Source organism: Oncorhynchus kisutch, linkage group LG1 (assembly GCF_002021735.2).
Source record: "Oncorhynchus kisutch isolate 150728-3 linkage group LG1, Okis_V2, whole genome shotgun sequence".
NCBI lineage: Eukaryota > Metazoa > Chordata > Actinopteri > Salmoniformes > Salmonidae > Oncorhynchus > Oncorhynchus kisutch.
Window position 1 is genome coordinate 37484799 of NC_034174.2, and position 26802 is coordinate 37511600.

At 42.8% G+C, this 26802-nt stretch overlaps 1 protein-coding gene across 4 annotated transcripts in view; it reads right to left on the bottom strand.

The window, feature by feature from the left end:
* LOC109895151 (low-density lipoprotein receptor-related protein 1) overlaps positions 1-26433 on the bottom strand; it is a 185014-nt gene extending 158581 nt beyond the window's left edge. For all 4 annotated transcript variants that reach the window (XM_031823106.1, XM_031823091.1, XM_031823099.1 and 1 more), the window contains exon 1: positions 25844-26433. In XM_031823106.1, coding sequence (XP_031678966.1) covers positions 25844-25940 — 97 coding nt within the window. In that variant the 5' untranslated portion in view covers positions 25941-26433. The remainder of the gene's footprint in view (positions 1-25843) is intronic.
* Between the last annotated feature and the right edge of the window lie 369 nt (positions 26434-26802).

Below are 26802 nucleotides of genomic sequence, written 5' to 3' on the forward strand. Positions count from 1 at the left end.
AAGTGGTGCAGGGATCTATGGCACTGCAGTGCTAGCTGTGCCACTAGAGAATCTGGGTTCGCAGCCAGCCGCGACCGGGAGACCCACTGGGCGGCACACAATTGACCCAGCAGGGATGTCCTTGTCCCATCGCGCACTAGTGACTCCTGTCCTGTGGTGGGCTGGGCACATTGCACGCTGACAGCCACCCGGTTCTTCCATCCGACGCATTGGTACGGCTGGCTTCCGGGTTAAGTGGGCATTGTGTCATGAAGCAGTACGGCTTGTGTTTCGGAGGACGCACGGCTCTCGACCTTCGCCTCTCCCGAGACCGTACGGGAGTTGCAGCAATGAGACAGTTGGATACCATGAAATTGGAGAGCAAAAAAAATAGTTTAATTTTAAAAAATAGAGACTGTCCTGGTAAAGCTGTCTGACTGCTGTCGGCAAAGCTGGCAAGCAAATAAAATATTCAGACATGGCCAAAAAGCTAAGCTAGATGTTAGCCGAATTAACGTGATCGGTCATTAGCTAGCTAGCCCATTTGACGTGGTCCATCAATCAATGTCTGTTTAAGTTGCTTTCCAGCAGCAATCATGCTTAAACAATATTAAAATCAATGTTGAAAGGTGAGGAGTAATATCAGCTAGCTAAGGTATGATGGTTGGGGGGGGAGACAAAAATAAATAAAACAAACCTACCACAATGTTGAGGCAACTTTACAAAATCTCTAGCCATCTAGCGATACATGGGCAAATGTGACCTTCTGCTGCTTGACATGCAGAGTCCACAATGGATGGAAAATGTACCTAAACCACACCAACACTACATGGCCAAAAGTATGTAGACCCTACAAATTAGTGGATTGGGCTATTTGTCACCCCCATTGCTGACCGGTGTATAAAATCGAGCTCAGCCATGCAATCTCCATAGACAAACATTGGCAGTAGAATGGCTGTCCTGAAGTGCTCAGTCACTTTCAACATGGCACTGTCATAGGATGCCACCTTTCCAACAAGTCAGTTCGTAAAAATTTTCCCCTGCTAGAGCTACCCCAGTCAACTGTAAGTGCTGTTATTCTGAAGTGAAAACATATAGGAGCAACAACGGCTCAGCCGCGAAGTGGTAGGCCACACAAGCTCACAGAACGGGACCGCTGAAGCGTGTAAAAATTGTTCAGTTGCAACTCACTACCGAATTCCAAACTGCCTTCGGAAACAACTTCAGCACTAGAACGGTTCGTCGGGAGCTTCATGAAATGGGTGTCCATGGCCGAGCAGCCGCACACAAGCCTAAGATCACCATGCACAATGCCACACGTCGGCCAGAGTGGTGTAAAACTTGCCACCATTGGACTCTGGAGCAGTGGAAACGCGTTCTCTGGAGTGATGAATCACGCTTTCTCCATCTGGCAGTCCGATGGACAAATCTGGGTTTGGCGGATGCCAGAAGAATGCTACCTGCCCCAATGCATAGTACCAACCGTAAAGTTTGGTGGTCTGGGGCTGTTTTTCCATGGTTCTGGCTAGGCCCCTTAGTTCCAGTGAAGGGAAATCGTAACGCTACAGCATACAATGACATTCTATATGATTCTGTACTTCCAACTTTGTGAAAACAGTTTGGGAAGGCCCTTTCCTGTTTCAGCAGGACAATGCCCCAGTGCACAAAGCGAGGTCCATATAGAAATTGTCAAGATCCGTGTGGAATAACTTCACTGGCCTGCACAGAGCCCTGACCTCAACCCCATCAAACACTGTTGGGATGAATTGGAATGCTGACTGTGAGCCAGGCCTAAATCGCCCAACATCAGTGCCGACCTCACTAATGCTCGTGGCTAAAGGGAAGCAAGTCCCCGCAGCAATGTTCCAACATCTAGTGGAAAGCCTTCCCAGAAAAGTGGAGGCTGCTATCGCAGCAAAGAGAGGGACCAACTCCATATTAATACCCATGATTTTGGAATGAGATGTTCGACGAGCAAGTGTCCACATACTTGTCAGGTAAAGTACAGTTTTACATCACTCAATCATCCAATTAAAGGGTGGCTAATATTGAGCAATAGAGGTGTACTCCAGCTGTGTTTTGTGCTGTAATGCATGAGAGCGGGCTGTGAGCTTGCCCCCCAGGTGGGAATGGAATGTTAGGAAGATAGTTGTATCATTTGGTACAACCTGACAATACAACCTTTCACAATCTCTAAGGCTGCAATTGACCTTGACAAATTAAAATGTCATGCTGTTTTGTTCACTGTTTGTAATACAGCCCAAGTGCTGTCTCCTATGTCACTGATGTCCTGTAGTGTACTGCCCTGGCCAATGGACTGTTCGAGTCCTGTCAACATCTCAAAGGGTGAAGAAGAAAAAAAATCCAGATTCATGGAAATTCTCAGGGCATTTGTTCACTGCAGAGGTGTTGAATGGGGGAGTGATTGACATCACAAGCTTGTTGACATCTCCAGAGACAAAAGGTGTTTCCAAAGGGAAGGAGGGGAGATGAAAAGGTACAGCGGAGTTCCAAGAAAAGACAAGTGTGGATCACCCCCCCAGGACTAGGGAGTGGATGCTGAACTCTCTCCTTTCACCCAGTGCAGTTGACGTTAAAGTCTCTTGATGTTATGCAACAAGACATTCACCCTTTCATCCATGGCTTCATCCCCCCCCACCAAACCTCTGCTCTGGATAGAGAAAGGTAATTCATCTGGGAAGTATATTGAGTGGTGGGGATGAAGCCATGGATGAAAGGGTGAATGTCTTGTTGCGTAACATCAAGAGACTTTAACGTCAACTGCACTGGGTGAAAGGAGAGAATTCAGCATCCACTCCCTAGTCCTGTCTCTCTGCTCCAATGCCCTCACAAAGCACATGCTTTTGTCCACGGTGACCCTCAGCTTACATGGTGCTCCATTTATACAGCTGGCTGCTATTTACCTCAACCAGCCAGGTTAGGCACTGTAGCTCAGGGCTTATAGTGTAGTATGCCACTGCCACCCGCTGTGGTGGACTGGAGTGAAGCGGGCCTGAGGCTCAGGATATGTGGGACATTCACTTTATTGAATTCAATTGCATACACATGGCACCACTTACAGGGCTGGGCAATCTGAACAAGACAATATCGTCCCATAATGGATACAACAATCACAATAAAGGTATAAAGCATATGAGCGCGCCTAGGGGACGATTCAGACATAGGAAATGTGTGCCTTTCCGAAACACTTCTCAGTAGTTGGTATTAAGACTTACCTTATGCAGGTGTGTAAGGGGCTTTGCAGGAGTGCTTCCCTTGTGCAGGCTGAAAACATTTACTTCAACTGCTAAAAACCCTCCCACTTACTGGCACAACAGATTCTCGGGGAGTTTTCATTCAATAGGGTTTATAATACATTGCTCTTAAAAAAAGGTAAGTAGCATAAACATAACCACATGTAACATGGATTTGCATTAGTACATGCATTAAAAGTCCCAAAGTTACAGCTCACTTTTCTATTTTCGAATTATTACATAAAACCGATCAGAAATGTTTCTGGGGTGTGATGTAATAAGGAGGACCCGGCAAGCCATCCAATAATGTAAACTCCAACAGAAATAAATTACATTTAAATAAAAATAACTTGCACTCATTTCAATTGCATTTTCAGACCATTTACAAGCAAATACTTTATGAATGTATTGTTACAAATCAACTTCCAAGGTTGCTAGCCAACTAGCCTGCTGACATTGTTAGTAGTGCCTGAGTCAGCCAGTTGCTATCAACACCTAGCTTACAGCTACATTAAAAGTAACCCAAAGCGTTAATACATAATGCGATCTAACCAATTATCAAATCATGTTAACTGCATATAGCGATCTTAGCCAGCAAGCCAGCCAGCTAACGTTAGCTAATTAGCCAAATAGCTAGCCTAACTAACCACCACTTATGGTCGGCAAGCTAGAACCCAACTACTGAAAATCAGCTAGAGAACAACACAACCAAAACATAACCACTGATTAAAAGCAAAAGAGAGCAGCCTTGATGGCTGGGGTCCATCCAATGGTAAAACTTTTTTTTTTTAAGAATAGTGCAAGCTGAGTTAGCTTCCAAAGCGAGGGGGAGGTGGGCACTTTGTCAGGCCAGGGGAAAGTCAAGGAAATCCCAAATAGATATATTCCAGATATCTGTCACCTCGCACTAAAGCCAAAGTGGAAAAAAAGTTACAAAACTCCCATAGCCTACTTCAGAGAACATTCCCGAAAAGTTGACAAAACAAAAAGGAAAACAGACGAGGTACTACACAATTAGAGCAAGCAGGTATGTTTCTCTTTCGTTTTGAGCCCATGGCAAGAAGTCACCAGAGCCTGCCGTGCTAACGGGTTCCCACTTGATAACAGCCACAAAGTTGGTGATGAGCTGCATGGCCGTACGTTCCCCATCTGCTCACCTCACACGTAACTAGATCGTCAAATGTTGGGGTTAAGAAAGTATGATTGAATCATTAAAAAAAGATTGATCAATATTTAATGTGTAAAGGCTCTCAATCAAAAATAGTGCTTTGATTCATCCTGAAAGTTGTCATATTCAAGTCCAATCCATGAAATATTGAGAGCCGGAAAAGTGTACAATAGGGGTTGAACAATAGTCCTTTAAATCTACCCCATATCATGGAACTCTGACAGTCAGTAGCCGTGAACCGTGCACCAGGTTTAACCTGCTACGTGTGCTTCGAGTTATATCATTATCCAAATATGCTACATGTCCAAAATTATTGCACACCGTTAGATTAGTCTATGAACCACTAATGCTAGCGACACCCAGGAACACCTGCACGGACATGACAGAGGAAAGAAAAGGTAAACGGAATGGAATAATGCAAAATGTAGGCTACAAATTTAAGTTAACTAAACACTAAAGTGGGTTGTAAATGTATGTGGGTATTTCTGACGGTGGCTCCCGATAGTGGCTAATATTTTACATGATACAAATGGTCAAATAAAAAAAGCCCAGGTATACACATATACATACTGCTCAAAAAAATAAAAGGGAACACTAAAATAACACATCCTAGATCTGAATGAATGATTCTTATTAAATACTTTTTTCTTTACATAGCTGAATGTGCTGACAACAAAATCACACAAATTATCAATGGAAATCAAATTTATCAACCCATGGAGGTCTGGATTTGGAGTCACACTCAAAATTAAAGTGGAAAACCAGACTACAGGCTGATCCAACTTTGATGTAATGTCCTTAAAACAAGTCAAAATGAGGCTCAGTAGTGTGTGTGGCCTCCACGTGCCTGTATGACCTCCCTACAACGCCTGGGCATGCTCCTGATGAGGTGGCGGATGGTCTCCTGAGGGATCTCCTCCCAGACCTGGACTAAAGCATCCGCCAACTCCTGGACAGTCTGTGGTGCAATGTGGCGTTGGTGGATGGAGCGAGACATGATGTCCCAGATGTGCTCAATTGGATTCAGGTCTGGGGAACGGTCGGGCCAGTCCATAGCATCAATGCCTTCCTCTTGCAGGAACTGCTGACACACTCCAGCCACATGAGGTCTAGCATTGTCTTGCATTAGGAGGAACCCAGGGCCAACCGCACCAGCATATGGTCTCACAAGGGGTCTGAGGATCTCATCTCGGTATCTAATGACAGTCAGGCTACCTCTGGCGAGCACATGGAGGTCTGTGCGGCCCCCCAAAGAAATGCCACCCCACACCATGACTGACCCACCGCCAAACCGGTCATGCTGGAGGATGTTGCAGGCAGCAGAACCTTCTCCACGGCATCTCCAGACTGTCACATGTGCTCAGTGTGAACCTGCTTTCATCTGTGAAGATCACAGGGCGCCAGTGGCGAATTTGCCAATCTTGGTGTTCTCTGGCAAATGCCAAACGTCCTGCACGGTGTTGGGCTGTAAGCACAACCCCCACCTGTGGACGTCGGACCCTCATACCACCCTGTTTGAGTCTGTTTCTGACCGTTTGAGCAGACACATGCACATTTGTGGCCTGCTGGAGGTCATTTTGCAGGGCTCTGGCAGTGATCCTCCTTGCACAAAGGCGGAGGTAATGGTCCTGCTGTTGGGTGTTTGCTCTCCTACGGCCTCCTCCACATCTCCTGATGTACTGGCCTGTCTCCTGGTAGCGCCTCCATGCTCTGGACACTACGCTGACAGACACAGCCAACCTTCTTGCCACATCTCGCATTGATGTGCCATCCTGGATGAGCTGCACTACCTGAGCCACTTGTGTGGGATGTAGACTCCGTCTCATGCTACCACTAGAGTGAAAGCACCGCCAGCATTCAGTGACCAAAACATCAGCCAGGAAGCATAGGAACTGAGAAGTGGTCTGTGGTCCCCACCTGCAGAACCACTCCTTTATTGGGGGTGTCTTGCTAAATGCCTATAATTTCCACCTGTTGTCTATTCCATTTGCACGACTGCATGTGAAATGTATTGTCAGTGTTGCTTCCTAAGTGTGATTGACTTGGAGTTACATTGTGTTGTTTAAGTGTTCCCTTTATTTTTTGGAGCAGTAATATATATATATATATATATATATATATCTTAACATTCTAAAGCGAATTTATCAACTCGGCAGGTTCAGTCTTACAGAAGAATATAGCTTGGGTCTCCAAATTTCTTCCACGCAAATTACGAGGTCATACAATTAATAATAGCTCAGCCATTTATAGCATACTCAACTGTGGAAAAGGGCACGCAATGCATGTCATGTTTCTATTTAACCAGGTAAGCCAGTTGAGATCATTTACAACTGCGTCCTGGCCAAGATATGCAACTCACATGATTTTCAGTTTGCTTCCATATGACTGGTTTCACATGTCTCCAGGGATCATAAGGAAAAATCTAAAAACTGTTTTTACAATCCCCTTTTCCAAACTATTTACTAATTTACAAAGCTCTTATCAATAGCTCTTGTACATTTTTAATGCTGCTGGTCAAATGTCCGGTGCAACATTTTCCTAACAGAAACCCTGTCATGTGGGTTCACCTTCCAACAGGACAACGACCCTAAGAAAAGCCAAGACAACGCAGGAGTGGCTTCAGGACAAGTCTCTGAATGTCATTGAGTGGCCCAGCCAGAGCCCGGACCCCGATCAAACATCTCTGGAGACTTGAAAAATAGCTGTGCAGCAACACTCCACATCCAACCTGACAGAGCGTGAGAGGATCTGCAGAGAATGGAATGAACTGACCAAATACAGGTTTGTCAAGCTGGTAGCGTCATACCCAAGAAGACTTGAGGCTGTAATCCCTGCCAAAGGTGCTTCAACAAAGTACTGAGTAAAGGGTTTGAATACTTGTGTAAAAGTGATACTTCCATTTTTATATAAATTTGCAAACATTTCCAAAAACCTGTTTTTGCCTTTGCCATTATGTGTAGATTGATGAGGCAAAACAATCCCTATCCCAATCTGTTGTTCCCACATGCTTCAAGAGGGCCACCATTGTTCCTGTTCCCAAGAAAGCTAAGGTAACTGAGCTAAACGACTACCGCCCCGTAGCACTCACTTCCGTCATCATGAAGTGCTTAGAGAGACTAGTCAAGGACCATATCATCTCCACCCTACCTGACACCCTAGACCCACTCCAATTTGCTTACCGCCCAAATAGGTCCACAGACGATGCAATCTCAACCACACTGCACACTACCCTAACCCATCTGGACAAGAGGAATACCTATGTGAGAATGCTGTTCATCGACTACAGCTCAGCATTTAACACCATAGTGCCCTCCAAGCTCGTCATCAAGCTCGAGACCATGGGTCTCGACCCTGCCCTGTGCAACTGGGTACTGGACTTCCTGACGGGCCGCCCCAAGGTGGTGAGGGTAGGCAACATCTCCACCCCGCTGATCCTCAACACTGGGGCCCCACAAGGGTGCGTTCGGAGCCCTCTCCTGTACTCCCTGTTCACCCACGACTGCGTGGCCACGCACGCCTCCAACTCAATCATCAAGTTTGCGGACGACAACAGTGCTAGGCTTGATTACCAACAACGACGAGACAGCCTACAGGGAGGAGGTGAGGGCCCTCGGAGTGTGGTGTCAGGAAAATAACCTCACACTCAAAGTCAACAAAACTAAGGAGATGATTGTGGACTTCAGGAAACAGCAGAGGGAACACCCCCCTATCCACATCGATGGAACAGTAGTGGAGAGGGTAGTAAGTTAAGTTCCTCGGCGTACACATCAGACAGACTGAATTGGTCCACCCACACAGAAAGCATCGTGAAGAAGGCGCCGCAGCGCCTCTTCAACCTCAGGAGGCTGAAGAAATTCGGCTCGTCACCAAAAGCACACAAACTCTTACAGATGCACAATCGAGAGCATCCTGTCGGGCTGTATCACCGCCTGGTACGGCAACTGCTCCGCCCACAACCGTAAGGCTCTCCAGAGGGTAGTGAGGTCTGCACAACGCATCACCGGGGGCAAACTACCTGCCCTCCAGGACACCTACACCACCCGAAGTCACAGGAAGGCCATAAAGATCATCAAGGACAACCACCCGAGCCACTGCCTGTTCACCCTGCTATCATCCAGAAGGCGAGGTCAGTACAGGTGCATCAAAGCTGGGACCGAGAGACTGAAAAACAGCTTATATCTCAAGGCCATCAGACTGTTAAACAGCCACCACTAACATTGAGTGGCTGCTGCCAACACACTGACTCAACTCCAGCCACTTTAATAATGGGAATTGATGGGAAATGATGTAAAATATATCACTAGCCACTTTAAACAATGCTACCTAATATAATGTTTACATACATATACATATGAGATGAATAATGTAGGGTATATACTGTACTCTCTCATCTACTGCATTCTTATGTAATACATGTATCACTAGCCACTTTAACTATGCCACTTTGTTTACATACTCATCTCATATGTATATACTGCACTCAATACCATCTACTGTATCTTGCCTATGCCGCTCTGTACCATCACTCATTCATATATCTTTATGTACATATTCTTTATCCCCTTACACTTGTGTCTATAAGGTAGTAGTTTTGGAATTGTTAGCTAGATTCCTTGTTGGTTATTACTGCATTGTCGGAACTAGAAGCAGAAGCATTTCGCTACACTCGCACTAACATCTGCTAACCATGTGAATGTGACAAATAACATTTGATTGATTTGATGTTGCACTACGGTTTTGTGATGAAACGTAGTGTAGTTGAATTTATTCCGCCAATGTGTGACGGTTGTCTTTTTGCTGTCAAGGCCTTATTGTAGATCACGGTGGCAAATGAACGAATGGGTTAGAGCAAACCGGTTGTAATATGGCTCTTTTCTGTTACTGGCTTCACTTCCTCAGTGATATTACACAAGCATAGCTACACATTCATTTCTTAGATCTCCACCCCAAACAAATAGCATGGCTATTCTCATGCTGAAGTTCAAGGTCAGAATTCGCACAGAGATATGTTCCATTTAGGCGCACTTAACGATGGTCTGAATTACCCCCATTGAATAGGTTGAGGGCAACTGGCCTCTGGAGAAATCCAACAGTATACATACTACACACATCCATAGCAAAACCAATTCATTCACAGCATACTGGTCAGACCTAATACTCTCAATGTTGCAACTTAGGCCCTACATCACTACAACACAATAATTCTAGGACAGGTCTTGAAGATCCATCTCTCATTGAAAGCCAAGGCAATAGAGAGCTTGTGCAATTCAGGATTGAAGGAGCACATATCTACAGTTCTGTTGTTTATCTGTTTGGGAGTGAGAGTAAGGGAGGAATAGATGGAGCAAGCCAAGGAGAAAAGGGAGGAGGGAGGGAGAATGTCAACGACTGAATTAAGATGAGTCAAGTTAAGAATGAAGGATGAGTTGGGAATAGAGCCCTACGCAAAAAAAAACATTTTATCTTGGCGGTTCCGAATTGGAGTTGTCTTGAAAGCACCATTAACTGGCCTAAATGGGTTTCTTCACTATAAATGTGGGGTTTCAACCACTGGTGAAGATCGACTCGGCCTATGAGGTATTCGTCACATATCATTGTCAGAGGCCTAAAATCAGTCTCATGGTTTAAGGCATTTCCCAGGTGCCACTGAGTCAGTGTGGGCTTGGGAAATGTCCCATTTAAGAGATTATGTTCACCCTATCTTTAAAGACTCCAGATTAGGTTGTGTGAGTTGGCGAAAGAGAGAGCGAGTGTATGTCAGAAAAGAAGCTCCTTTAGGTAGAGGCTGTTACCACAGGGGAAGTGAAAAAGGTCTTCACACATGAGGGAAAGACCCAGAGAAAGAGAAATAGAGGGGTTGGAATGACATGGTTATGAAAATGTCCCTGCATAATTTTTGTAGAATTAAATTGCTGCATGTGTACAATATATAAACTCAGCAACAAAAAAAAAGGCCCTTTTTTCAGAAAATTCATAAAAATCCAAATAACTTGAGTCTCCCTGCTCATCTGTGTGAACGTGCCTTAGGCATGCTGCAAATTGCAATGTCTGTACTCTGAGATGCCTAAGACAGTGCTACAGGGAGATGGTCAGCTGTCCATCCTCGCAGTGGCAGACCATGTGTAACACCTGCACAGGATCGGTACATTCGAACATCACCTGCGGGACAGGTACAGGATGGCAACAACAACTGCCCGAGTTACACAAGGAACGCACAATCCCTCCATCAGTGCTCAGACTGTCCGCAATAGGTTGAGAGAGGCTGGACTGAGGGCTCGTAGGCCTGTTGTAAGGCAGGTTCTTACCAGATATCACCGCAAACAACGTTGCCTATGGGCACAAACCCACTGTCACTGGAACAGACAGGACTGGCAAAAAGTGCTCTTCACTGACGAGTCGTGGTTTTGTCTCACCAGGGGTGATGGTCAGATTCGAGTTATCGTCGAAGGAATGAGCATTACACTGAGACCTGTACTCTGAAACAGGATCGATTTGAAGGTGGAGGGTCCGTCATGGTCTGGGGCGGTGTGTCACAGCATCATCGGACTGAGCTTGTTGTCATTGCAGGCAATCTCAATGCTGTGCGTTACAGGGAAGATATCCTCCTCCCTCATGTGGTACCCTTCCTGCAGGCTCATCCTGACATGACCCTCCAGCATCACAATGCCACCAGCCATACTGCTCGTTCTGTGTGTGATTTCCTGCAAGACAGGAATGTCAGTGTTCTGCCATTGCCAGCGAAGAGCCCGGATCTCAATCCCATTGAGCACGTCTGGGACCTGTTGGATCGGAGGGTGAGGGCTAGGGCCATCACCCACAGAAATGTCCGGGAACTTGCAGGTGCCTTGGTGGAAGAGTGGGGTAACATCTCACAGCAAGAACTGGCAAATCTGGTGCAGTCCATGAGGAGATGCACTCCAGTCTTAATGCAGCTGGTGGCCACACCAGATACCGACTGCTACTTTTGATTTTGACTCTCCCGTTGTTCAGGGACACATTTATGTTAGTCATAGGTCTGTGGAACTTGTTCAGTTTGTCTCAGTTGTTGAATCTTATGTTCATACAAATATTTACACATGTTAAGTTTGCTGAAAATAAAACAGTTGACAGTGAGAGGACATTACTTTTTTTTTGCTGAGTTTACATTATGTATCTTATCACATGTACAGCTTACAGATAGAGCCTTGAGTGGAAAATCTGTCACAGTGGGAGAGCTGCTGCTACAGCATCCCAAACAGCAAAAGCATAGGAAGGCAGTCTATCAGCACACCACTTTGCAATGAGCTAGAGGCAGTATGCATTTTGAAAACATATACCTAGTTTCAAACCTGAACATTTTACTACATATTGTCAGGATTGTCTTACATTGCATCAAAGTATCCTAGTCAAAAATCAGACCATATCCATGGAGGAAATTTTATATAAACATTCTCTCATTGTCCAGTAGCCCAAAGCACAATCCTAGTCACATTAGCAACCCATGCTAGTTGTTGCATTATGGAACTAACATTTGCTCATAGCCTACAGTCTTGTGCGCATTGCTGTGCTTATGAGATGTAAAAAATATAAAAAATCATTTAAAAAGAGTATCAACATTTTAAGATGAGTCTGCAACAGGTTGTTCATTGCTTGAAAAATATATATATATATATATATATATATATATATATATATATATATATATATATAGAGCCTAGGCCTACTGGTTGTATGAATTTGGGATCTATCGTCCCACAACTGTTCCAGAGCCTGGAATAGGCTGTCGTTCTTGACAAACTGACCAATAGAATAGGTAAACTTTTCTACTATGTGGGATAGTAGATTGACAAAGACTAGTGATTTTTCTGTTCATTATTCATTTGTTGGCTGAGGAAAAGTAAATGTGGTCAGTTAACATCTTCAAAGTGCACATCATTGTATCCACTTGCATGTTAATATGAATGACCATAATGGCACCCAATGCAGATGGGTCTGGTAAATTCTAAATGTTGCCGGTCAAATGTCCGGTGCCACAATTTCTTAAAGAAAACCATGGTGTGTGTGGCTGGGTTGGCTGGGTGTCATGCAGGCATATCTCTCAGCTCATAATGACATTTCACATTCCCACCCCCCATGTCCTCCTAGAAGTTTAAACTTTAGCCTTGTAATTAGGAGTCATTCACAGTCTCAAATATCTGTCTTGAACACAGCCATGGGTTCAAAATGTTACCTTTGTGTAGTAGCCTATGAGCAGTCAGGGTTTTATTAAATTCCACTTAGGAGTAGGTCTTTAACTGCACTCCCTTCTCACGTCTCCAGAGTTATTTTTCATTGAACTAGGCAAGTAAGTTAACAAATTCACAATGACGGACTACTACGACCAAACCCGGACGACGCTGGGCCAATTGTGTTGCCCAATCCCGGCCGGTTGTGATACAGCCTGGATTCAAACCAGGGTGTCTGTAGTGATGCCTCAAACACTGAGATGCAGTGCCTTAGACCGATGCGCCACTCGGGAGCCCAGAGTAACATATTTTATCACAAAAGACACTGTCCGAGGATTTTTGCCATTGGGAAGCAATTTAGTCTTGAGAGGCTAATATTATTCTTTGTAATGTTGCAGTTTTTCCATTCCTAGGTTTACTGGCACAATGATTTGCTATGAAGTTGTTGACAGTAATACTGGGTCAATGGTTGTTTGAAGACATGACTAAGTATTTATGTTCTAGGTCATGTATGGGTGTCATCGTGTTTTCGTATAGCGATGTGGTGGTGCTAATCAAGCCTTCCCAGCACAGTCAACCCACAGAGGTTTTGGGAATACTGTTGAGGAAGTTTCCAGAGTTACTGGAAGAAGATCCTGGTTCTTTTTTCACTCCCTTGCCTCCTCGTTATTCTCAACCTGAGATGGTTATCCTTGGCAACACCCTTTAATTGGTGCAATACAGATGTACCAGCGTGCCCAAGGCCATGCGTATAGCCTGGCATTTGAACGGTCTCTTGTCTACACCCAAATGGCAGACTATTCCCTATGTGGGGCACTGGGCTCTGGTCAAAAGTAGTGCCCTATGTAGGGAGTAGGGTGCCATTTGGGATGCAACCTGTCTTATCTCCAGTTGGATGCCTGAGGCGATCAAGGACAGACTATCTTGTCAGGTTTTACTATTGACTGACTACTTTCTGACAGGCCAATGCTTGCTGAACATAGGCCTTATACACTGCACTAACACATCATTCTCCTGAAAACACATTTACATTTTCACATTCACCATCTGCAGGAATATCATTTTCATTTTGAACTTCAGTCACAGACCACTGTTAGGGTGTCCAATAAACAAAGCCCTTGGTGGCCTGACCCTTGCCCTGTATGAGTTGGGTACATGTTTTGTTCTGGATATTTTATTGCCTTTGATTGTTGGTATGTGGAGGTCAATCAAACAGCCTGGGGCTTCCCGGCTGTTAGGCCCCATACCTGGCCATTGACCATCCTCACAGGGCTGTAGACAAAGCCTGTGAAACATTTAGAATCCTGCCTGTGTTAACCACGGAATGATGTTAGTGCGCCATTAGTGCCTCTAAATCACCACTGTGTGTGAATGTAGCCTGGGGTATTAAAACACCTTTAAGTGAGATTAGTGATGTTTTTTAAACCCCACCTCCTCCAGTCAGTACATACGGTGTGCCTCTAATACACCATGCCTCTAATACACCATAGGCAAATCAATGCTGGGCATTTCCAGCAAAAAGGAACCATGACCACCAACGTGAAGTTCATAGGAGCATATCAAACTGGGCGTCAAATGAAAGCTAAGAATCTATATTTTAGGGAAATTAAGGTATATACATTTTTAAACCACTTTCCATCAAAAAAAACATGGCATAAGCAAATGCTTTGATTTCTGGATAAACAAATAGAAAAGGGATTGTAGAAAACATCTACCAGGAAGAAAAAAAAACTCTTAAAAGCAGTGGCGATTTTAGCATGTACATTTTTTGGGGGTAAACTCAAAATGTTTTGGGGATGCATACCAGCAAAGCCACTACACAACACAATAATTGCACTATATCGGTGGCAAACGGAGCCCACAAACTGTTAGGACCTACATAAAGCTGTCCCAACAGCAGAGCTTTCTTCTCAGCGCCATGGATTGAAGCATTTCCATCGCTACACCCGGCTATCAGCGGAGCGTTGTCTGGCAGTGAAACAGTTCATTCAGCCTTATTTAAAACATAAGGGTACAACAAACAGATAAGAGGAAATCCGTAATTTCGATAAAGACTAATGAGCAAGCTAGGACGAACGTAGTTAATCATTTTCAGCGCTTTTGAAATGTACAGCGACAGAATTCAGGCCGGTCTTGGTGTTCTCCCTGTACACCAAGTCAGAACCGTAGAATAAATAAAAGGAGGTGTTTAAGCAGACAATGAAAGCTCTTACAATATTAAATAATTACATTTCTCTAAAACTGGTTATAGGCTACATGTGCACTACCAAGTCAGAGCAGTAGTTGAAATTAAGAGGGGAAAATAAACCAAATTATTAGGGTGAGGCACATGGTTACTAAAAGTTTACTACACAACATACACTCGGTATTACTTTCTTAGCTACAGTATACATATCTCCCTGGCATATTACATAATTTATGCAGCAGCATACAAAACATTTTTGGACTCACCTTGTTGTGCTGTACGCACTTGAACAGGAAGGTAGCGCGGAGGTCTTTCGTGGGCAAATTTTGTCATCAAACTTTGTCAAAGTCTGGCATTCTCTGCATGTATGGTGCTTTCAAGACAACTGGGAACTCGGGAAAAAAACAAGGTCGAATCATGATGATGTCAGTGAAGGTTGTAGCTCTAGAAAGAGGCCCGAGGTCCAGACTTACAATTCAGTTGGAAAATATGTTTTGAACGGTCATCCATGTCAGAGCTTGGCGGCAGAAATCATGCTGGCTTGACAGCATGGCCAATTTTGAATGTTTAACATTTTAACTTGGAAAAGAGACCCTTAAACTCAGACTTGGGACCACTCACCCACTCAACTGAATAGCAGGCTAGTGATAGCTTTGCAATGCTTTCACGTCATTTTATCTGTGGCCAATGATCGTGAGAGCCTTCTTGGATGGGCACTTTCGCTGTGCCTCTCACTCTCCAGTTGATGTCACCTCTCCTGGATCTTACCGACACCTACCCATGTGCCCCCTCTCTTTCCATTTACTGTAACCATCCTCCTCACGCACTGAGCACCGGACACCCATGGATGTTGACATTTGGTAGTTGACATTAGGTCAGTCCGCCCTGGCGTTGATGTTAATGTCCACAGACGGACCGGACCCAATTATAGACGTACTGTATGTTTCACAAGTTTGGATAATACAGTACAGTGAGTAGGGCACAGTGCAATACACTAGTAAAGAATAGTACAGTATATTGTACTGCACTGAACTCTGCTGTACTCCATTGTAAGGCACCGTCTCTGTGATGTCCAAACTTGTGAAACATGAGGAGAATGACATTCATATCCATAATGACGCAGTACAGATCAGGGACCCATGATGTAATTCCGTTACCCTGTGTAAATCCACTTCACTCGCTGTAGTTCAATAATCAAAAGAGATGTATTTTTAACCTCAAGGTGCCATGTCATTCTTTCTGCAGACATCTTTTAATCTGGAGCAGATATAAGTTTTTGTGAAAACGTCATCGCATAAAAACCTGAGAGGTTTTACCGTAATTCCATTGGCATTGTCACAGTTCTCCAATAAATTAGTTTTTGTGCATAGTCTTGTATAGTTTGTTAAACTTTGAAATCAATGACTTTTGTTTGGTATACATTTTAAAAGTTTTAAAAAACTGCAGTCAGTGTAATTCCGTTACCATGGAATTGTGCTGATTCCATTGTGAGGGGGAAAAAAAATGCTAGTGGTCAAAGGCTTTCATCACACCTGATTGGACAGAGACAGAGGCTGTCTTTACGATGATGTAACATCCTGGACAGGGACATACTGTCACATTGATGTCCTCCATCTTCACACCTCATTGACCAGGGACAGAGGGAGTGAAGTGTACTGGACTGGTGAGGTTTGTGGACCAAATGAGATCGACCTAGACACACTGGTTGATGATGTAACATCACTAAAAGCAGGCAAAATTGCACGTGTTTTTCATAGGAGATGGAATCAATAAACTACGGTTGTAATGTGTTTTCAATGTGCGAAGGCTGGTGCGTGCCAGGGGAGATGCAATAAATACATATTTTGTAAACTCAACTCTTTCTCACTGAGAATGATAACATACTGAAATGATAAAATGTTTTGCCCTCACTTCATTGCTAATGCTGTTACGTAGCCTAGCGGTTAAGAACATTGGACCAATAACTGAAAGGTTGCCGGTTCAAATCCCCAAACTGACAAGGTGGAAAAATCTGCTGTCCTGCCCTTGAGCAAGGCAGTTAACTGCCAGCAACTTTTCCCTGGGTGCTGATGTAGTCATTGATTAAGGCAGCCTCCTGCACCTCTCTGATTCAGAGGGGTTGGGTAAATGCAGAATGCATTCAGGTTGTGTGAATGAATGCATGCGCATCAGACTATTAGATCTCCAGCCTACCAATTACATTTAGGGTAAATGACTTATCCTTGTGGTCAGACAGTGGGTCCGATCCATCTCATTATGGTTTCGGTTGAGTTGTATTGTGCAACAGTTGTATGACCAGATTAGCTGGGACCACAGGTAAAAGTGATGTAATGGTTACGATGCCACAAATGCTATTGAATCATCATCCCTCAGAGTCTCTTACACACTACATTCATGGGTGTCTACAGTGGATGGACGAAAAGGGGTGAAAACGGTCTTCGGGATGGTAGGTAAGTATAAGTGAGAACAAGGTTGTGCATCACACACTCCCTGTATGCTTGGTCCCGTGAGAAGACACTAAAGGATTTCATTATAATCCCTTCTAAAATGTTTCCCTCAGCAGCAGCAATCTAAGTAGCTTTAACTGTCATGCCTGGCCTACTGCACTGTAGGTACAGACTGTACAGAACCACAGTCATGCGGTAAATGGAGGTCTCTTATTTGGAAAATAATTATTACAGATTCCCTTATTGTTAACAGGGGATTGCGGTCACGTCAAAGAAGCAATGGTCTGATGGTTCTTCCTCTTCCCACTTCTCTGTTGCAGTTTAAATGTGTAATCCTCATTTCAATGTGATGGAGTGGGTTCAGTCTCCACCCACTGTGCACCACCACACCATCCAAACTGCACTTTATGGGAATGAGACCAATCAAATGTGATCTTATTAAATGGGTCTTGCCTCTCCATACACCAAGTATTCCAAACATTAGGAATACCTTCCTAATATTGAGTTGCGCACCCCTCAGAACAGCTTCAATTCATCTGGGTACGGACTCTACAATGTATTGAAGGCATTCCACAGGGATGCTGGCCCATGTTGACTCTAATGCTTCCCCACAGTTGTGTCAAGTTGGCTGGATGTCCTTTGGGTGGTGGACCAGTCTTGAGACACATGGGGAAACTGTTGAGCTTGAAAGACACAGCAGCGTTGCAGTTCTGGCAGGTAGGAACGTTGGGCCAGTAACCGAAAGGTTGGCGGATGGAATCCCTGAGCTGACATGGTAAAAATCTGTTGTTCCTGAGCAAGGCAGTTAACCCACTGTTCCCCGATGACGTGGATGTCGATTAAGGCAGCACCTCTCTGATTCAGAGGGGTTGGGTTAAATGTGGAAGACACATTTAAGTTGAACTACTGACTTGGTATCCCCCTTTCTTAACACAAACCACTGCGCCTGGTTCCTACTACTCAGGCTCCCGAGTGGTGCAGCAGCCTAAGGCACTGCGTCTCAGTGCAGAGGAGTCACTGCAGACACCCTGGTTAGAACCCAGGCTGTATCACAACCGGCCGTGATTGGGAGTCCCATAGGGCGGCGCACAATTGGCCCAGCGTCGTCTGGGTTTGGCCGGTGTAGGCCGTCATTGTAAACAAGAATTTGTTCTTAACTGACTTGCCTCATTAAAAGGTTAAATAAAACAAATACCATACCCGTTCAAAGGCACTTTCATGTTGCGTCTTGCCCATTCACCCTCTGAATTGCCCACATACACAATCCATGTCTCAAGGCTTATAAATCATTCTTTAACCTCCTACCCTTTACACTGACTGAAGTGGATTTAACAAGTGACATCAATAAAGGGATCATAGCTTTCACCTGGATTCACCTTCATCAGTCTGTCATGGAAAGAGCAAGTGCTCTTAATGTTTTGTACACTCAGTGAATCTACTACTTACATTTGACCTGTAAATCCAAACGGTCTCAGGTCCGTTGTGACCCACATAGTCAGGCACATTTTAATTGGCAACCCTCCTAGACATGAGCATATTCCCACTGTTAATTCTGTACAGTGCACATACATACTAGAGGTCGACCGATTAATTAGGGCCGATTTCAAGTTTTCATAACAATCGGAAATCTGTATTTTTGGACGCGGTTTTGCAGATTTTTTTTATTTTTTACAATTTTATTTAACTAGGCAAGTCAGTTAAGAACACATTCTTATTTTCAATGACGGCCTAGGAACGGTGGGTTAAACTGCCTGTTCAGGGGCAGAATGACAGATTTTCACCTTGTCAGCTCAGGGATTCAATCTTGCAACCTTCCAGTGAACTAGTCCAACGCTCTAACCACCTGCCTCACGAGGAGCCCGCCTGTTACGCGAATGCAGTAAGAAGCAAAGGTAAGTTGCGAGCTAGCATTTAACTTAATCATAATCACTAGTTAAACTAGTAATATCAACCTTGTGTAGTTATCTAGCGTGTCCTGCGTTGCATATAATCGATGCGGTGCGCATTCACGAAAAAGGACAGTTGTTGCTCCAACGTGTACCTAACCAGAAACACCAATGCCTTTCTTAAAATCAATACACAGAAGTATATATTTTTAAACCTGCATATTTAGCTAAAAGAAATCCAGGTTAGCAGGCAATATTAACTAGGTGAAATTGTGTCACTTCTCTAGCATTCATTGCACGCAGAGTCAGGGTATATGCAACAGTTTGGGCCACCTGGCTCATTGCGAACTAATTTGCCAGAATTTTACGTATTTATGACATAACATTGAAGGTTGTGCAATGTAAAAGGAATATTTAGACTAATGGATGCCACCCGTTAGATAAAATACGGAACGGTTCTGTATTTCACTGAAAGAATAAATATCTTGTTTTCGAGATGATAGTTTCTGGATTCGACCATATTAATGACCTAAGGCTCGTATTTGTGTGTTATTATGTTATAACTAAGTCCATGATTTGATAGAGCAGTCTGACTGAGCGGTGGTAGGCAGCAGCAGGCTTGTAAGCATTCATTCAAATAGCACTTTCGTGCGTTTTGCCAGCAGCTCTTTGTTGTGCGTCAAGCATTGCACGGTTTATGACTTCAAGCCTATCAACTCCCGAGATTAGGCTGGTGTAACCGATGCGAAATGGCTAGCTAGTTAGCGGGGTGCGCGCTAATAGCGTTTCAAACGTCACTCGCTCTGAGACTTGGAGTAGTTGTTCCCCTTGTTCTGCATGTTAACGCTGCTTCGAGGGTGGCTGTTGTCTTGTTCCTGGTTCGAGCCCAGGGAGGAGCGAGGAGAGGAACAGAAGCTATACTGTTACACTGGCAACACTAAAGTGCCTATAAGAACATCCAATAGTCAACGGTATATGAAATACAAATAGTAGAGAGAAATAGTCCTATAATAAACTACAACCTAAAAGTTCTTAGATTGGAATATTGAAGACTCATGTTAAAAGGAACCACCAGCTTTCAAATGTTCTCATGTTCTGAGCAAGGAACTTAAACGTTAGCTTTCTTACATGGCACATATTGCACTTTTACTTTCTTCTCCAACACTTTGTTTTTGCATTATTTAAAAGTTTCATTATTTATTTGAGGCTAAATTGATTTTATTGAAGTATTATATTAAGTTAAAATAAGTGTTCATTCAGTTTTGTTGTAATTGTCATTATTACAAATACAATTTTATTTTATTATATTTATTTTTTATTGAAAATCGCCCAATTAAATCGGTATCGGCTTTTTTTGTCCTCCAATAATCTGTAACGGCGTTGAAAAATCATAATCGATCGACCTCTAAACACACACGGTTTCTGTCAGGAGAATTTGTCACTGGACAAGTGACTGGGAAGATTATTTATCTGACATTTGAGAAATGTACCGTTCATCATTGGGTGCGTAACCCATTAGGGTGTCCACCCACGCAGCCAGCGCCATCAAACTATGGATATTGGCCAAATGAGACATTTACAGGTCCTTAAAAACAGCCTATAACAAATTACAAAAACACTATTCCTTGTTTTTCAATGTGCAAAACTTTATAGCGTATTCGTTTACTTTCCTAAATCAATAATTGTCCGCCTCAACAGTTCAACTGTTAGGGATTTGAGCAATAAATGCATTGCATGCATAGGCATCCACCGTATGATATTAATATGTGAAATATTTTTTTTAAAGAAGCTTAGGCCTAGCCCCAGGAGAGATCAAGATATGCCGGCGGCATTCTACGACACCAACAAGCACTTATGCATCCTTGTCAGACTGGGAAACCCTGCTCAGTAGCCTAACTCTGTCCTCAGGACCCCAAGGGGTGCATGTTTTTGTCCTAGCACTACAGATGTTTCAAATTCTGGACTAATCATCAAGCTTTGATCATTTAAATCAGCTGTGTAGTGTTAGTGCAAAAATGTGCACCCCTTGGGGTCCAGAGGACAGAGTTTGGGAAACACTGGGCTACAGTGTCTGCTATACAGATAGACACACTGGAGGCTAATTCGCAATTCTATCCAAATATTTTTTTAATAAAAGATAAGCATTATATTGTTAGACTATAGGAGTAACTCTGGTAGGCCTAAAACATTGTTTTTCACCTCAAGTTCCAACTGTCGGCGTTAATTGGAGCACTGCTGCGCACTACCTTCATATCATAGGCCTGCAGTAAAATAGGTTAATAGCCACACATTTACAAAAGTTTCTGAACTTCATTAGGGTAATATCAAGTCATTCAAGCCATTGATTAGAAGGAAAATACAAGCAGGACATTATAGTTGCAAACACAACGTTACAATTGGAACTTAAATTGCCCCCCTACAACATATGTATGTATAAGCAAACTAACTACAGAGCACATGATTAAAAAGACAGGTTGAACTTAATTTATCCAATGAAAAATGTCTCAACAGAATGAAACAAAGCACATTTTGCATGTTTAAAGAACTGATTTAGATTAATACATAGGCCTACAATAAGGATATACAAGAATAATAAAACAAATTAAATACAGAAAGTTATAATAATTGCATCCTACCTGAATAGCAAGTTGCACAGTAGACTGCATAAGGCCATTTTTGTAGTGTTAAATATTCTGCTTATGTAAATAATGTAGAATTACATGAAATGCTTTTATAAAAAGGCTATCCCATCCCAAGACCATGCAAAAAAGTAGTCCCTGTGTGTGGAAATCCCAAACATGTGTCTGCACAACTGTATGCCAGTACGCAAAAATAATAATTCATTCATTTTTAAAAAGCACCCCCACCCCACAAACTCAAAACATATTTTAGCAGCTATGACTGGGACTAACTGCAACTGGCTAACTGAAGAATGTTTCTGAAAGACTGGAAAAGGGCGTTTTAAAAAATTTGTCACCAAAACGCTCAGAGGCGTGCACAGGTAATTGTTTCCAGAAGTTCCAGATTTGGTCATTTGGGGTATCCAGTTGAGGTTGGGAGCCGCCTGTTGTGTAGCACCTTCCACATTCTGACTAGATGACATAAGAGAGCTAACAAACTCACTAGAACTTAATAGCTATTAATTGATAAGACATAAAAGGTATGTGCAGCACAGAAGGCATGCGCAACACTTGAGCAGCCTAGGTGGGCAGTTGCACAAACTCCTTCAGTTGACAAATCACTATTATTTTTGTTAATTAGTCTAGAAGGCCTAATCTTCCAGAAGGTCTCATGCTCAACCAAATGCATGGAGATAAGATTGTTGAGCTGCTTAGATTGTTGATCTGCTTAACTTGTGCAAACACCAATTGCATGACAACCCACTCATCTTATTTAGTTAACATTACAGTCATCAGCATGTTAAAATGAATGAAATATAAAGACAGGATGAGGAGTAGCTTGGAAGACAGAGGATTTTAAACTCAACACTTTCTTTAGGAAAACAGCAGCGGTGGTGGTTCTGGTGAAAAGAAACGGAGCGGGTTCATGAAATAAGCAGGCCTTGTATTTTGTGTAATTCTGCAAAATACATGGGCTACACAGTACACTACAGTAGCCTTCATGAAATTGGAGAAATTATTAGGCTACATGCCTTTCATGCAATGTAGCCTTTTTATTGACAATTAATGCAATATGTATTTGATTCAGTAATGAGCTGAAAGTAGATGTTTGAAGGGTCATTCCATTTGATTTCAAATCACTTTTTGACCACACACACCTTTTGATTTGAGTGCAACTTTCCATACATGCAGCATTTGTCCATGGTAGAGGTGGTCAGAAAGTGACATTTTGGGCCTGAATGCCAAAACATTCAGGAGTTAGAGGTACTCAAAGTTGACCCATTTTGCACACCCCACTATAACATGAGACATTCATGTACATCTTCATCACTGGAAAATATGAATAGTTTAGTTTGATATTATTTAAAAGCTTACCAACAGTGTTGTCAAACTATTTGAGAATTGTCTTTTTAAAAAAATGTTTAAAGCATGTTGGCATGTTTTTAACCATTAAACGGGTACTGCGAGATTAAGATTTAGTATTTTGTCTACTTACTCAGAGTCAGACAAACTCATGGGTACAATTTTTATGTCTCTGCGTGGAGTTTGGAGATGAAAGTTAACATATTAGGACAATTGCTGGAAGCTATGTGGTTGGTCATTTAGTCTTACAAAGCTATACATAGTAGTCAATATTTTATACATTTGTTAAAGTTACTGAGTGACAATCATAAGAAACAAGATTCTATCCACTTCCTCATTCTTTCCCAGAATTCGCATAGAGATCACAACATTGTATCTGTCCCATTATGGCGACTGAGTTCACGCGCAGCGCCATTGAGTAGCATGCAACAACGAAAGAATGAAGAAGTGGACAGAATATAATTTCTTATGATTATCAGTAACATTAATAACTAATGCATAAAATAGCAATGACTTTGTATTTATTGTTTACTTACAAGTCTAAATGCATTTGTTAATGAAATGAAAAGTATTAGTATTGTTGTCTGCAAGGTATTTTCCGTTAGGTGTCGGACCCCAGGAAGACTAGCTGTCGCTATTGGCGTTGGCTAATGGCGATCCTAATAATACAAATGATCATAAAATCATATGTATAGCGTTGTAAGACTATAACTGACAAAATAAAATGTTAATTCGTCACATATGCCAAATACAACAGGTGTAGACCTGAATGCTTACTTACAAGCCCTTAACCAACAATGCAGTTCAAGAAATAGAGTTTAGAAAATATTTACTAAATAAACGATACATAATATAAATAACACAATAACGAGGCTATATACAGGGGGTACTGGTACCAAGTCAATGTGCGGGGGTACAGGTTACTCGAGATAACTTGCATATGTATGTAGGGGTAAATAGACTATGCATAGATGAGTAGCAGCAGTGTTAAAACAATGTAAATAGTCCAGGTGGCCATTTGATGAATTGTTCAGCAGTCTTATGGCTTGGGGGTAGAGGCTGTTAAGGAGCCTTTTGGCCCTAGACTTTGCCCTCTGGTACCGCTTGTCATGCAGTAGCAGAAAGAACAGTGACTTGGGTGACTGGAATCTTTGACAAATTTTGGGGCCAACTACGCAGCTTTAGTGTTGTTAGAAAGCCCATTTCTCTGCTTTTAAGAGGCGCTGGCTACTGTACCGGCAGACTTCTAGCAATTGTGCTAAGCTAACGATATGATAACTTCAATCAACACTAAACTGCAAGCAGACACAAAAATGGTATCCATGAGTTTCTCTGACTCTGGGTAAGTAGAAAACGTGATACTGCGAGATTTTGTTTAACATCAATTATCTGAAAACACGTAGTCGCCGATTTTTTCCTCCTTCAATTTCCACTTATATTGTAGCTAAGAACCTAATTTATATAATCTAAGGTGTTTGTGTTGTGCCCAACATCGGTTGAGACAAAGCATACTCTTGAACACAGGGTGGATTTCATTTCAATTATAGAAATAATTCATATAAAATGGACCTATCCCTTCAAACCATTGCAATTTAACTGGCACACAATTTAAAATGTACATTTTTACTTCCAATTTACTTTCACAAAGACGGGCGCTGGTCCACCTGCCGTCAAATGTCAACTTAAACTGTGAATGTCTGTTCCATTATCTATATTTCTATGATTTCAACAGGATTCTATCGAATATTGACAGTATAATGTATAAGAACTGATATTCCCATTCAAGTCAACCTGATGTGTGGACCTCCAACCATATTTGTGATACAATTTCAACTTTCAGATGGTATTCCCACCCTGTATTCAAGAGTATGCTGTGTCAACTGATGGTGGGCACAACCCAAACAACTCAGATTATGTAAAATAGTCTAAACGACATGTGATTTTTTTTGTTTAACAAGCTAAGTATACTAGTTTAGACAGGCTATTTTAAGTTAAAGAAAACAAAATAGTTCGACAACCCTGTTAGCTTTTAAATGATCAAACTCAACCGTTTATCTTTTCCAATGATGAAGAATTTAATTTCTCATGGTATGGTGGGGTATGGAAAATGAGTCAACTTTGAGCGTCTCTCTCCTGAATGTCTTGGCATTTCTGACCATTTCTACCTTCGGCAAATCTGTATGGAAAGTTTCGTTCAAACCAAAAGGGGTGGGGTCAGAAAGTGATTGAAATCAAATGGAACGACCCTGAAGGAAGTTGCAACATTGTAGCCTAAACACTCATATTCATATCGTATGTAAAAATGAATGGCTACATACTGACTGGTTACATTTTGTAGCCAAAGACCTCACTACATGAATGTAGATGTGACAATGTATCGCATCGTTTTCTGTGAATTGCCTACCTATTCACCGAATATAACAGTCGCAACCAAATAAGATTAACCTATTCAACGTAGATATGGCAATTGACAACAGATGTGAATTCCAATGGCTGGTACACAAATAAGCGACTGTTTTTACTTGCCCTGTGCTAAATCAAATAGCCACATAGCTCTCAAGTGATTGTTAGGCTAATGTGTATTCCATGCAGCAGCGCACCAGGCAAACATAGGCAGAAATTATTCTTGCAAATAGCCCTAAACCGGGTCAAAGGTATTTTTTTCTGAATGGTTCAAGAAAGGGCAGTAAGGACGGCGCATAAAATAGAATTAGCGAAGGTTATCAGTGCGTCTTACCGTCAATGGCTCTGGCTGGAACGATTACCTCCAAACTGTGCAAAAATCCCAAGAAAAACAACCCAACCGCCAGCGTGTTCGCTGTGGCGCGAAACATTGTTTCATAAAAGAGATAAAGACAAGATAAACGAAATAAAACTCATCCACCACCGCTTTTTGGTCCTGTCAAGCGAGAGTTCGCAGTCAGCCTGCGAAATGTTTCCGTGCCTGAGCGATGCTCTGTCGATGCGCAACGGAGCTGCAAGGGCTTTGTGCTCGCAACGAGAATAAAAACGGTGTACTCTATCAGAGCTAAAGCCAAGGCTTCTCCAGCCCCGGGAATGCTACGGGTTCCTTTGATGCATGGATACCATGTAGCTGGAATTATCTGTTAGCTAGCCTTTCTGGGTTGCAGCACACGCATGCAGAGATGAAGAAGAAACGGGAGAGACGGCGCCTATGATGTGCCCAAACCATACAGGGGTGTCTTTTTCTTTGTTCTCCGTGACAGCCGGCGAGACAGTTCTGACAACCACAGCAGAAAATAAAAAAAGTAATAGTAATTTCTCTCCCCAACCCCACCACCTCTGTTGCTGGTGGTAACGCAGATTGAGCCGGTATTGAGCCTCATCCCCTTAAATCAGCGGGCTGATGTGTGTGACGTCACCAACACCAATGGCTGGCCACATTTCTGTCCACCGAGCATCCTGCGCACCAGGCGACGATTGGGCAAATTCTTTTCGGTGACAAGCTCCACGAATCAAACCAGAGCGCGAAGAGTGTATGTTGATAATAGTGCTACCCATTTTCAGTTGTCTTAGATGGATATGATTATTTTTCTTTCAAATGCTTGTGGCGTCGTCATCTCCTCATCCAAAGCCTGTTTCGAATGCCTAATTTGTCCACAGAATCTGCTGAAATATTGATATTTGCCCATGTGTCGTACAGGATAGGCTAGCTAGAAAGGCCTACAGTGGCAG